At 38.3% G+C, this 14738-nt stretch overlaps 1 protein-coding gene across 1 annotated transcript in view; it reads right to left on the bottom strand.

The window, feature by feature from the left end:
• myo1d (myosin 1D) overlaps positions 1–14738 on the bottom strand; it is an 81331-nt gene that overhangs the window by 13065 nt on the left and 53528 nt on the right. Inside the window, exon 22 of the mRNA XM_079594930.1 lies at positions 12264–12418. Within this exon, the coding sequence (XP_079451056.1) occupies positions 12264–12418 (155 nt within the window). The remainder of the gene's footprint in view (positions 1–12263; positions 12419–14738) is intronic.

The following is a 14738-nucleotide window of genomic DNA, read 5'->3' as shown; positions in this document are numbered from 1 at the left end:
TTCATTCTTCTTAAAGCTACAAATGTTTTTCAGTCAAGAGCAATGAGTGGCTTTCTCTGTCTTTTGTTCTTTGATTAACGTTAATCACAGACATCACAGCAGTGAGTATAACAGTCACTTTAAGACCTGATGCGGATCTGACGCACATCCTATTTTTCATACATTTATTTTCCGTACATTTACAAACATTTAAGACTTTATATAACTCATTTAACTGTACTTGGGAGGATACTCGACAAAATGGGCATTTTTGCATAATTTTGTGTGTTTTTGTCCATTCAAGCATTGTCTGAAGCGGTTTTCTGTGCGCACGAGTCGTATCGAGTCAAGTTTTTAAAATGATTTATTTTAGTTTTACAATGGGAAACCCTGTTTTATTTAATGCAAAAAAAATTAATCAAGTTTAAAGTGTGACAGTGTCTCCAAATACGTTTGGACCACTTTATATTAAAATGACCATCATTGAACTGTAATGCTTTGGTTGTATGTGTACTTGTTATAAACATGCATCCAATAGAGCAATAATGTTTAAATAAATATTTTCTCTCTCAATGTCCATGAGGAGGTCAGCAGGCCAAAAAGAGGATTTTCGTCATGTAAAAGAGCCCTTACTGACACTTTCTATTGTACTGCCACAACAGCAGATGCAACTGAGGTTCAGAAAAGAGTTAAACGGTCTCTTATGATCCCTATTCTGCATTGTATTTATCTGCAAAGCAATTTTGGCTCTGGTATATTTTGTGGGTCGAGGAGAGAGGGGAAATGGGAGGAGAGAAGAATTAATGTGTGTCTGCAACATAGTCACGCCCCACCTACAAAAATAGCAGATATGCCCTTGGGCTAATCCGTCTTCACATCCTCAAAAAAAAAAAAGAAGCTAAAATGCATTATGCTTGCTGTGCACTTGAGAAAAGAGAGGCAGCACCACAGCACCCTTCACTTCATACTGCCCCACTACAGTAATCACACACACACACACACACACACACACACACACACACACACACACACACACACACACACACACACACACACACACACACACACACACACACACACACACACACACACACACACACACACACCTTTATGAGGTTGCTATTATTAAACCTTGTCCTAGGGATTAGAACAGAGAGCACATCTTGTGATGGTGTAAGTGTTTTTTTCACCATGATCCTTAAATAAAAAATAAAAAACATGGAATAAAATCAGTCAAATTATACCTCATTGATTCATTAATGAACAATTAAGCTTTGCTACATTTAATTTTCATCAGCATTTAGTTGATTTTCAATGTGTGAAGTCTACCAAAAGGAGCATGACGTTCATTGAGTCACCAGCGCGGATGATGAATAAGCCAAGTAGATAGATTACTGTAGAAAATATAATAATTCAGCTTCCTCAAATCTCTCTATGCAGTAAAGCCTGCCCTCTAAAACGACTATTTATCAAACACAAGCAGGAGCTTTAGCTTCTAATATGTATCAGATCAGTGGCAGGGCTTCGTTGCCTCTGCTCTTTTTCACAATTTTAAAGAGAGCTGTTAAGGAGGAGATTACAAAGTAGGTCATTTAGAAGAACAGGGAGAAAAGGCTTAGCAAGAAGAAATATTGATCAAAGCTGGGGCTCTTCTCAGAGAACAGCAGGCATGAATGCAAAAGAGGCAAACGATAGTGAGGAGAGGAAAGAGAGAGGGATGAGCAAGTAAGTGAAAACGAGAGCGCAAAATAATAGGACAGGGAGGAAATAATGGACGACAGAGAGGCCAGCCCTATAGGGAAAACCGTAAAAATGTGTCAGGTAAGCTAAAAATGTGCTTCATGTGGTAACATCTAACCCCTTATTTACACTGCAAAAGTCTGCGGCACATTACGGCTCCTACATGGCCACCGGTTCTGAATGCTTGTGTTTATACCAGCCTCGACACGGCACGTTTCAGAGGCGTCCCAGAAGTGGCTCTCCGCACTGCTTCGCTAAAGATAGACGCCTAGTCTATTTTTGATGGACGCCACGTCCAAATGCCGGTGTTCTCCTCCTGCTCACAGGCACTGCATGTGAAATATAGATACAAGATGATTGACGATGTATTTTAAACGACTAAAACACAGCTACAAATCTTTTATCCTTGTCGTTCATGGACTTTTAAGTGTCTTAACTTTGTCTGTAGGCTACATCACAACAAAGTAGGACAGCAATACAACAATACACACAATTAAACCGGACAAAACATAACCATTTAGCCAACTTAACCATGGTAGAACCCCAAAAAAAGAAAAAGAAAAACAACGTCAGACAGGTAAATATTGTGTACTCGCGAATCCAGTTGATTTGCTTCTGAAATGCTCCTGGTGTGAGTTGGCACCGTGTTGGAGGATGGAACAAAACCTTGGCGTAATGCGCCGCGGACATGTGCAGTATATAAGGGGTAAGGGTACACTAACATGACAGCGATCAGAAAAGTTTTTCCTCAGCGTTTTTTTGCATATACAGACAGCAATGTTGTCAAAACGATCCCCGTTCACACGGATCCACGGAGGCAACTAAAAACGAAAGTAGTTGGCGATGCCATTTTGTAAAGAAACGAATGGACAAAACGCATTAAAAGTTTTCAGTTTTTAGTTGAAAGTGGTGTCATGCAAACAGACCCTATACTAAAATAAAAAAAAATTTAAAAATAGTTTATTTTAAGCAAATCAATATTACTGAACCCTTTTATGCATTGATTAAAAAAAAAATGTTCTTTTAATAAAAATAGTTTTTAAATTCTCAATAAAATGATCATTGCCAATCTCTTAAAAATAAATATATTTTGAAAAAGGTCATCTAATATGTTAAATCAAGATGATCATTGCCAATCTCTTAAAAATATATATATTTTGAAAAAGTTAATCGAATATGTTAAATCAACATGACTCTAATATGCAAGTAATTTTGAAGGCTCAAATCAGGAAGTCCATTTTTCTTATGGAATATCAGCAAGATTTCAAGCTTAACAGACACCTGCAGATTTGCTCATTGACTAAAGACAGACCGCTGTGTTCCAGTTATCAGCGACTGAAATTACCGACAGCAGCTGTTGATATGAATCAGTAATATTTGGCGGTAAGTTTGCTGATAGTGTGCAGATACACTTCCTGTTGAGAGTTCAGAGAGATCAAAGTGGACCTGAGATTACCTGTGCTGAAGGTTTAGAATCAATAGAAGTAAATCTGATGAACAGCAGGTGTGTAGGGTCAGGGTGCAGTATGGACCTAATCATTTCTCTCCCTTTCTCTGCGAAGGTTGGGGAAAACCATTCACTGATTCACAGTAGACAATCTGTTCCTCAATGGTCAAAATACAATAGGACAGATGCCCCATGAAAATCAGCACACTTTATACATACGCCACCCATTGTTATATGCCCTGCTGGCTACTGAGGAGACAATGTCACTTCCTAAAAGAATCCCCATGGGAGCTGTATAATCAACAAGACATTTTTAGGGACAATACTCTGGGTCAATTTCTGGTCACTCAAAGTCACATAAAAATAATCCTGACTGGTAATGGGAGACACTTTTTAAAAATCAACATGCTAATATCATGATATTAAGGCCTAATAGCAGGAAATCAATAGTGTTAATGCAGATTTCCCAGAGCGTGGCGGGAAGCAAGGACAGCTTAGCACTTCATTTGCAGAAAGAGGCTGTTGCTTGATCCAAGCATGACTTACCAAACATCCAGATAATGTCTATATAGCCATAAAGCTCCTTACTGTCATTCATCAGCTTCGGGAACATCAAATCACAGAGTAGAGCCTCAGCAGAGGATCACTGCAAAAGGGTCAGTGTAGGTGACAAGTGAAAGAGGCTAGTTAATAAGAGATGATAGAGATGTGAAGAAAGAGAGGATAGAAAGAGAGGATAGACTGAGAGGAACTGAGAGGTTGAGTGAGGATGAAGGTGCTATGAGTGATTTCAGATGTTTTGCTAACTCCAGACCATTCTCCAAAACCAAGCTTGATATCAGCAAAATGAATGACAGAAAGAGGTTGACTGGACAGAAGAGAGATCGACTGTTTTTCTTATCGACTTAAAAATGCTATTTCTTTGACTAATGTATTTCTAGCATATACACTACCGTTCAAAATTTGGGGGTCAGAAAGATTTTTTAAATGTCTTTGAAGTGCACCAAGGCTGCATATATTTAATTTAATAAAAAAGAATAGTAAAAAATACATTTTAAAATGTAATTTATTCTTGTGATTACAAACTTTTCTGCAGCCATTACTTCAGTCACATGATCCTTTAGAAATCACTATAATATTTCGCGGTAAACAGGAAACATTAGCTATTATTAGCTGTGCTGCTTAATTTTGTGTGTGTGTGGAAACCGTGATACAATTTTTTAGGACTTTTTGATGAACAGAATGTTCAAAGGAACGGCATTTATTTAAAACAGAAAAAAACATTTTTAGAATTATTGATGTCTTTTCTGTCACTTTCGATCAATTTAATGTATCCTTGCTGAATAAAAGTAAAGATTACAAATTTAACTAGGAAATATACACATCAATTAGCAATATACAAATTTAAAATGTAGTCTTTCTCCTATTGGAAAACTCGACCAAAGTATTGATGACTCATCCTGCACTACACTGATTTTCATCCAATCAAACGTTCTCTAGAATGAGAATGTACCTCCTTCTATCATCACCTAAAAAAAGACTAGTATGGCTAAATATGACAAAAAACCTACATTACATTAAAACAAGAACAAATCCTTCAATAAGTATTGTCCAAAAGTGTGTGTGCTTTTAAATTAAATTAAATTCCTGCATTTCAATTAAGGAAGTAAAATTATATTCTAATTTCATTCAATTTAATTAAATCAAGTAGAATTAAAATAGAAATTCATATAACTTAAATAATTTAATTTTAAAAATAATGGACATAGTATTTGCCTTGAGGCAAACAGCCAAAAGATAACACTAATAACTGTAATACTGAGTATTGTAGCAGTAATAAAAGCAAAATAGTCATAATAACAGCTTTAGAAATAGCACATGTAATTGTATTAGTAATAGTAACAATGATAGTAGCAATTACAAAGACAGAAACTGTAATTATGGTAGTGGTGGTAAAGACAGCTACACAAATGTAAATGTTTTAGCATTTGGTTATGTTCAGTGATTGGAGAAGAAATGAGAGGACGGTAAAGGAACAGGATGTGAGGTAAAATGGCTGAGGAGACATTAGATGCAGAGCAGGTGAGAGTCACACAGACAGAAAGAAGGGAGAGGAGGGGGTTGTACATGAGCCAACGAAGCATCCTCCCATAATCACATCTCTGGCTGGTTGGAACGCAGAGAGTGAAAGAATGTAAGACACAAGGGCAGTGGGGGTGGAGCGGTGAGAGAGAGCGAGCGAGACAGCAATGCAGAGCTAGCACAAGAGAAAGTAGGTCAGATTCATCCACTCCAATTCAAACGCACACAAGCACAATATCATAGCCATCCACCAACACCCCAACATCCATTTTAAACCCCTAACCTGTTCGTCAGCTAAGCCTTTCTCTCCATCAGTTCAGTTCAGGATGACTAAACACACAAACACATCCAGCTCATTAGATAGCAAAACAAGCTTAATTTGACAGAAAAACAGCAATTTACTGTACATACTTGATGTGTTTGAGTTTTCTCCAAAGAGAATTTGGACAAAGTAGTTGGCAGTGCAAAAATATGATATAATATATAAAATGTGATTATTGTGATATTGAATGTATACTCTATAAACCACTGATTTATTTTGAAGCAACACTGTCCAAAAGTGACCCCAGTGGGGAAGTTTCTTCCATGAGCTCATTGTGTTTTCGAGTGCTGTGTACATTCATTGTGCTGGTAATGCTGCATGCCTGTTAATTAATTGTTCTGATTGATTGCTATGTTGTGCCTGACAGTGTTCAATGTTTGATGTCTGGAGTTGTTGTTGCTCCGCCTACTGGACTGGGTGGTGAAGTGCTGGACAGGAGAGCAATGGCGGTTGCTACAACTTTACCGTAATGATAATAAAAAATAAAAAAAAATTATTAATAAGGTAGATAAAATGATCTAGTTACTGTAATATTGTTTATACTATTGTTATTACTTTTTTTAATGCAATGTAAAAAAGGCTTAAAATGCAAAAGCTTGGTATATTGTATATTAATATCGTTCAAAAGAAGTCAGTAAGATTAAAAAAACATAATACTTTCATTCAAAATGATCAAAAGTTACATTTCTAATGTAAATAAATAGTAAAAACACATTTATGTTATAAAAATGTCATGGTTTAAATAAAAATATTTAGCAACACAACTGTATTCAACATTGATGATGACAACAATATGAAATGTTTCGTAAGCATCATGTGACTGGAGACTAGAGTAATGATGCTGAAAATCCAGCTTTGACATCACAAGAATAAATTACATTTTTAAATATTTTAAAATAGAAAACAGTTATTTTAAATTTCAATTATATTTTACAATATTACTGTTTTTATTGTATTTTTTGATCAAATAAATGCAGACTTCTTTCAAATAAAACTATCAACTCCAAATTTTTGAATGGTAGTGTAAATACACTATAAAATCATAAAATATTACAATAAATGTCTCTTTTGTGTTAATAGTGTAGAATAAAAGGTTCAACCAGCCTTAAAACTTCAAATTGTGAAAAAATCTAAAGGAAATTGTATTATGAATATTACATGAAAATCACATGCATTTACTTTAAATCACATGAACTTTACCACTGAAGAGCATGTAAATGCACATTGAAGATTGCAAATTCCCACTTTTTTGTTTCGCTCGGAGAGGGTGAAATGAGTTTTCCCTCTGCAGGCTACTGTAAGCAACTAATTTACATACGAATTCCAGTATAATCACTGCAACAGGCAATTCATAGCAGCCTTTACCTTGAAAGGGTGGGCAAATGGAGCTATTTAGAGAAGCATCTCTCTCTCTCTTACTCATTAGTATTCTAAACCGGCAGGCCAACTAATGGACTAAATATCAGACAGACATGGATCGTCTAGTTGCTATGGGAACTGCATCTGCAGCACCAAGAAGAGTGAGGTGAGGTGAGAAATACAGAGGAAAAAATAAACAGATGGAATGAGTAACAAAGCTAGTGCAGGCTCAGAGAAATAATGGACAAAACAGAAGAAGGAAACGCACAAATGAAGCACTGGAAGGACAAGAGGGGTAAAAACTTGACAATCTGGAGGCTGAAAGAGCGTTCAGCATGAAGGATGACCTTGCTGAAGGACACAATGATTGCAGCCAGCACCTCAACACAGAGTCACTGGCAACAGACTAATGAGGCCTGAAAAAACGTTCGCATTATTGTGCGCATTTATAATACAGCACATTAGGCACAGAGTAGCTTCCTGCCCTGCTCGATGCTGTATCATGCCCGTTTCTCATTACACTGGCGCTAGAACACACACTTAAGCCAGCCAGGGACTTTAGAATTAGAAACCTGATCCCATCAATGGAATAAATTCACTTATGCTTCTACTCGGAAACTCTTCTCTCATAGTCATGATTGATTTATAAAAAGAATGAAAAGTGCTGCAGCACAAATTACGGTCTGGACAGAGACACTCTTATTATTGGTATATTTTGTGTTTTCTACACTGACGACATAGGTTTTGGTGATTATTGTAATTTGGAAGGAAGAAAATGGTTAGCCAGACTGTAATGTAAAAGGTTTGGGGTTGGTAAGATGTGTCTTATGCTCACTAAAAACAGTAATATTGTGAAATTTGTTTTCAATTTTAATTCATTTTAAATGGTTATTTATTAGTAAAACAAATAGTTTTGATTTAACTTGTTAATTGTCACACAAATAGAAAAAGGGTAGTGAGGAAGTGGCCAGAACACCTATTACCCCCGTCCCATCATGCCTTGCAATCAGGTATCAATCTCAGGACTAATGCTGGACTACTATGAGGATTGCTGTAAAGTCCTCTTCTCTCTCACACAAACACACATATTCAGAGTCTTTGTCTAACAGAGTTACAGAGAAGTGCAGATTGGAATCTGGCCCAGTTAGTGAGGGGATGGAGGTCATTCTGAGGCACTCTGGGTAATAAGCACGCAGAAAGTGATCAAGGAACAAACAGGGATCAATAAAAAGTAATGGCATGTGATTTTGCTGAGTTGAGAGATTAAACGGAGAGAAAAAAGCAATAAAGCGAAGCCCAGAAGCCAAAAGAACACTGAACCTGAAGGATGATTTCATATCAGTAACTGCTGATTATTGTCTTAAGAGCGTTTCAATGACCCCGTGACCTTCTATATGCATGTCAATATATAATTACAGTGGCAGGAAATGAAAAGCCCCACACTTGCTTTCCTTCTGCCTGAAGCACAAGTCTTTGACCCCCTATTCCTTAACGCTATAATGATGTCAGAGGTTCAGGACGACACTCACTCAGACATCCAAACTCCTGGTCACTCTCCCAGGAGCTCTGAAACAGGATTCGAGTCCAAAAGGCACCATTCATTCCCTCAGAGAAGTGTTAAAAGGAGACAGACTTAATGGATTCCTGTAGAGAACCCTTTCATTTAATTTCACAGGCCCTTTTAGTTCAAGCTACAGTGATCAATAGAGACAAGGGTCTTCATTCAGATGAGACACTAGCTGAGCTGACACCAACACCTTTGTTTCGAGCCCAATTTAAACAGATTAGACCAACACACTGGATTTGGCATCTCACAGAGGAATTCCCTCTTTTGAAAGAGTTACACAGGCTAATAAAGGAGACTCTGGGCTTTTCTTGCTGCAACAAAGTAGCCAACAGAACCTCAAGACTCGAAATAGTGTAGCTAATCCTGATCTGGGTCTTCACACGTTCTGTTTAGTGCATGAGTGAAGCGCTCCTTGATAACTGTGACAGGATGAGTGACAGCTACGGTGATGCAGACAGATGTGTGCGAGCGTGTGCGCATGTCGGCCAGACAGTGTGTGGGTGTGTATTTGTCGGGCTGTGGCTCGAATCTCTTTGAATAATGCTTAAAGGCAGGTGTGATAGCTGGAGCGATGAGGCATTCCCTGTGTAGAGAGAAATAGGTGCAGTGCTTCCTGTGTGCTGTGCATGCCAATGATGAAGAGCCCGGTTAAAAATAGAGCTGCAGTCACACAACCTTAAATATTTAATCTCCTACATCTCATCCCTGGAAAAGAAGAGAGGAAGTAGGGTAGGACAAGAGAAATATTGAGCCTCCACACCACAGGCAGCATTTTAAAGGGATAGTTATTAAGAAAAAAAAATGTATTGTCATTAATTACTCAACCTCATGTCGTTCAAAACCTGCATGACTTTCTCCAGAGCATTTTTTTCAAAATTTATATTTTATCATTTATTATTTTTTCATAATATTATTTTAATATTTAGTATATCTAATTAATAATTATACAGAATGTTGATAAACATTCAAATAGTTTAATATAATTAAAAATATTATTTATTCATCGTGTGTGTTATCTCTATTCATGCTTATTAGAGTATTGCATTGTTTACATAAAACTCAATTTTGAAATTAATTATGAATGTGTACTTCACTTGAGGTTAAATCAATGCTGCCTAAATAGACAGCAGACAGCGAGGCAGCTTACTAAGTTTTGTAACTGGGCAAGAGAGATGCTGGAACAATGAGGATAAACAAAGTAAGTTTCAGAGAAAAGTTAAAATGTTGAGAGAGAAAATAGGCACTTAGAGAAATAATCTTCTTTTTACATAGAACTAGATTGAGATATCAGAGACTGTTAACAACAGTCTTACTGCAGATGAGAGGGTTATGATTTTACTCGCATATGGCACAGACTTTGCCAGTCAGACTGATTTTCAATACACGGGATGCTCTTCCAATGTATTAATAGCACAGAAAAAAAATGGTTATGTCTGCAGTTTTCCCGTAAAGCCACTCTGGCAGAAAGTCAAACCAGTTCAGTGTCAAACCTCAGCGAAACGTGCCCAGAGATCCAAACTCACTTAACGTCCACATCATGCATAATGGCATAGGTTCGGTATAATTTAAAATAATTTAAACTGACTACTATTTTTGTATTACCACCACCTTTCAAAAGCTGCTATACAAGCTCTTTCCTAGATGTCACAGTTGAAATCGCAATAGGAAGTGAACTGAGAGCGGAAGGACTAGCGCCTCTGCGGTGGCTAGTGCTCAGGCTGATGTGCGGGACAGCAGAGGAGAGATAAAGGTTAAGTACACATCTACAGGGAGAGGAAAGCAGAAGAACACGGCAGCCTCAGAGCCTGGCCTTTTGTTCGGTGAATGGATCACGCTGATGGATGGATCCAGAGAGAGCTTACGGCTGCAGGTCATTAGCAACGAAACGTTAGCAAGGTGTTTTCTGAAAAACAACCTGCTTGGGGGACACGGGGCTTTATTTACAGGAAAAGCAGCGAAGCATCTTTGTAAGGAAAGTCGATATCACGCGTTTACATGCGCAGTGGTTTTTGTAGCCGAGCTACAGTCTTCATCTATCTGGCCAAGTACACATGATACGAAGGGCCCTATTTTAACGATCTAAGCGCATGGTTTAAAGCACACGGCGCAAGTGCACTTTTGCTAGTTTAACGACGGGAAAAATGGTCGGCAGCCCAGCACATGGTCTAAAAGGGTTGTCCCTATTCTCTTAATGAGTAATGGTTGTGTTTTGGGCATAACGTGCAATAAACAACGCATTCTCATCCTAGGGCGTCATATACTGACGCTTTTGACATTTCGTCTACATCCAACGCACATGACCCTTTAGCGTCAATATGACACGAGCTTTGTTCGGTTATGGTTGGGTTTAGGTCTGAGGTAGGGTTAGGGTTAGACCGCTAGGAGGCGCCTTCTGGCCCATATCTATATGCGTCTCATATTGACGCTAAAGGGTGCCATGTGCGTTGGATGTAGACGATATGTCAAAAGCGTCAGTATATGACGCCTTGGGATGAGATCGGGCTGCAATAAACCAATCAGAATCTCATTTCCCATTGTCTTTAAAAGGCAGTTGCGCTCACGCCATGGCGGATTCGCTATTAACATGGCGGAATTAGCAAGCGGAAAAACTGACCACTTCTCTAGAGAGGAAACAGATCTGCTTATGTGCGAGGTTAATGCGCGTGAGCAGCAGACCATCTATGGGACAAAGTGTACACGCATTGTGGACCCGCCTATAGGCGCACATTATTAACGTGCTCTTTCAATAACAAAAAAAAACTTCTATTTCAGTTGCCTCAAAATAGCAACGCGCCATCAATGTGCCTGAACACACCTCGTTTTCAGACCAGCTCTGAAATGGGCCATAGGTCCATGGGTCCTGGTCATGGGCACACAAATGGGCGAAAATGCATTTGCTATTTAAACAACACATGATACGAATGTAATGGCAGGACATGAAAATGATAACTGTGTCAGGTTGAAACCAGCAAAACACACTTGCATTGCGCCGGGTGTATGATAGGACCCAATGTGTTTTCGAATATTTGAAGGATTGAATACATGTTGTGCTTCACCTCTGTATTGTAATTGTAGTTTGATTAACGTGTATACTTTCTGTACAAAGCCTAGGTCTGTTATTGTGCATGTTTTTAAAGGTTGTTTCAGGGCACTGTATATGTGGGTTTTAAATCATAATCTGCCCGGTCAGCCAGCCTTATTTGGCTAAAACACACAGACACACAAAATGGAAACATTCATTCAGACTGCCTTCATCTTACCGGGATCTCTTGGCTTTCCTCTAATCTCAGTACATAGACAGACACTCTACATACCTCAGATAACCCTTTGAGTCCATCAACATTTTTTCTGATTCATAAGCCATACAAAAAAACAAAAAAAACATCAAAAGTGCTGTTATAGTGTCTACCGCCTGTCGATTTCAGGAAGTGTAACCCCTTAACCACCACAGTATGGCACACAAGGACATATTTTAGCAAACATCAAGCAGAGCATCCATCTCATTTGGCAGCTTCTTTAAAGCATAAAGTAACTCTCAAATCTAGAAGACACTTTTTTCTACCGCATCATAAAAAGCCATAGGGGGTACCAATCCGACAGTGCTAAGCTGGCTGCTCTGTCCTTAAACGCCCTGAACTGGCTCTACAGAGAAGACAGTGGGTGAATTATTATGGTTGGCATTCTTAGCCTTATGTGCCCTGGCCCTGTCCCCAGAGTCTTGCTATCTCTCCCAAATCGCTCTCAGGTGCGCCCCTTGCTGGTATCACCTTTTGAAGTGGCTGACCATGGTCCCCACCAGCTCTCCGATGCGGCTGTCCCCCGCTGGCACTATGCCTTGCAGGCACACGATTAGGTCCCGGTTGTCTTTGGTGTGGAAGACGACCAGCTGGTCCTTCCCAGGGGAAACGCTCACTCCGGTCACCTGAGACAGAAAGAAAGGGTGATGCGAGTTAAAACCGCACTCATACAGACACAGCAGACCAGCGTTCACTAATAAGCCCTGCCATAATCTACTTCTCATTATCGTCAACCTGCAAATGTGGGCCCTGGGTTTTGGAGGTGCACTCACAGGAAACATTACACATCTGTTGGTACATTGAAGTGTGGGAGCAACTAATCATTTCCAGAGCAGATGACCTTTAAAACCATTGTCATTGTTATATATATATATATATAATTCATATACTATTAACAAATATTTCTAATGAGCTTTTATTTGTATATTTTCAGTTTTAATTCATTTTTATTTATATCCCGCTTTAATTGATTTTTGATTTCCATTATAGTTTTAGTAATTTTAGTACATTGACTGAAACTTAAGGGACTGTTTCTTATTTTAATTTAAGTTTAAGTTTTACATCTAATGTTTATATTTTATTTCAGCTTCATTTCAATTCATTTGTAACAAGTTTATTATTATTTAACAATAACAACTGGTCAAAACAATCATTTAACATGAGACTGGTGATAATTAAAGGGATATTAGATGTTTGAGTGTGGCGGGTTGGTGCTTGGGACCTTGGGTTCTAGTTCAACCATGTGTCAGAACAGACTGCAGAAGTTAATGACATTACGTTTCTATTATATGCTAAATTAAGTAATTAAAAATATAGTCAGGCAAGGGCAAGGACTTAACTTGAAACACCTAAACTATCATCCATTTCAGTGTATAAACAGTGGCTTTAAGCAAAAATGATCCAGAGATTGTAAAATAAAGAAAACCATTAAAAAACCATTTAAAAGACAATTAATACTTATAATAACGTTGTCTGCCATTTCAAAGTCAGTCTGGTTTAACCACCATACAGGAAGCCACTTTATTGTCATTTGACAAGAAAACCATAAAAAATAATATGATAGAGCTGTAGACCATCAGCAAGTCTCTTAAAAATGTCAGATCATCAACATTTTTATGACATGGAAAGGCTAGCTCAGGTTGCCAAATGGAGAAACCACAAAAAAAAAAAAGGTTAATACATGAATAAAAAAATTCATGGAATTTGTAATAAAAAAACAATAATTGAAGACGTTTCTGGAAATAATGATTAGAGTATTAAATTTTCATGGTCACACCACTCAACAATTTTTTGTCTCAAACTTTATGCTGAAAATGTCATAAATGTTCTTTCAAAGGTGTTTGAAACCAACGTGAATAATTTCAAAGACCTAGACTTTCAGACATACTTTTTTGACCCAAATACAACAGCATGCCTCCGTACATAACTGTTCTTATCCAGATGAAGCACTTCAAAATGTGTGATGCAGTTTCCTTGAGGTAAAATGTATTTGTCTTTCATCTTCTTTATCTCTCTCGCTCTCTCCCTTATTCACCCAGATAGGGGCTAGGGTTCAACGAACACAGTCTGGGCTAAAGTAAAAAACAGCTAGGGGGAAATCGAGTGTACCGACTCCCCCATGGATCAGTATTCCTGGGCAAAAATCACTAGCTGAATAGATTAAGAAACTAGGGATCTCTACCACATCTAAGATCTTGGTGATGGGCACATAGAGAAAATATGCAAGAGAGAGACAGCTGGTGTGACCAAATTAGGGCCGCATGATAATACAGTCATTATGGGATGCCGGATATGAGCAATTTGTCACTTATAGTATGAGTAAATATTTAAAGAACAGTTACGAAAGACAAATGTGAACATGACACTGATGACCAAGCCAGAACAGGTTGTGATATCCCGATATCCATATAATGCTTGTGGAAATACAGATCAGGCACCCCTGGTGTCTGGTAGAAACCGGTAGAACATGAGTCACATTACTACTGACTTCCTGTGTTCGAAAATGATTGAAGGAATAGTAGTGCTCCCATGTCAAAGATTCATTAATAAGTATCATGCAGTGTGATTTTGTGCACTATAGGCTACATATCTTCTTTGCCCCCTTTCCATAGTAATACTGGGCAATTTTATTATAATTTCTAATCATCATGCCGAGATAAATTAACCAAACAAACAGCATTCAGGAAAATATATAGAATACAAAGAGGTCTATGAAGCGTAAAACAGCCTGCAACAGGAGAGAAAGAGATGAAAACAAAGAAAGACCACAGAAGTGCGAAGACACAAGCAAGCATGAGCAGAAGGAACACACAGAGGAGGCAAATTTGTGCACATGCTGGAACGATACTAGACATCAGCTGATCTCCCCTCCTGCTCCGTCACCATGACAACCCCATCCCCTGGGATGTTGGCATGACAACAGTGGTGAAGGAGATGGATGAAGGA

The sequence above is a fragment of the Phoxinus phoxinus genome (genome assembly GCF_949152265.1).
Source record: "Phoxinus phoxinus genome assembly, chromosome: 21".
In the NCBI taxonomy this organism is placed as follows: Eukaryota; Metazoa; Chordata; class Actinopteri; order Cypriniformes; family Leuciscidae; genus Phoxinus; species Phoxinus phoxinus.
The sequence above is the reverse complement of the archived record's forward strand: the minus strand, read 5'-3'. Positions and strand labels throughout refer to the sequence as shown.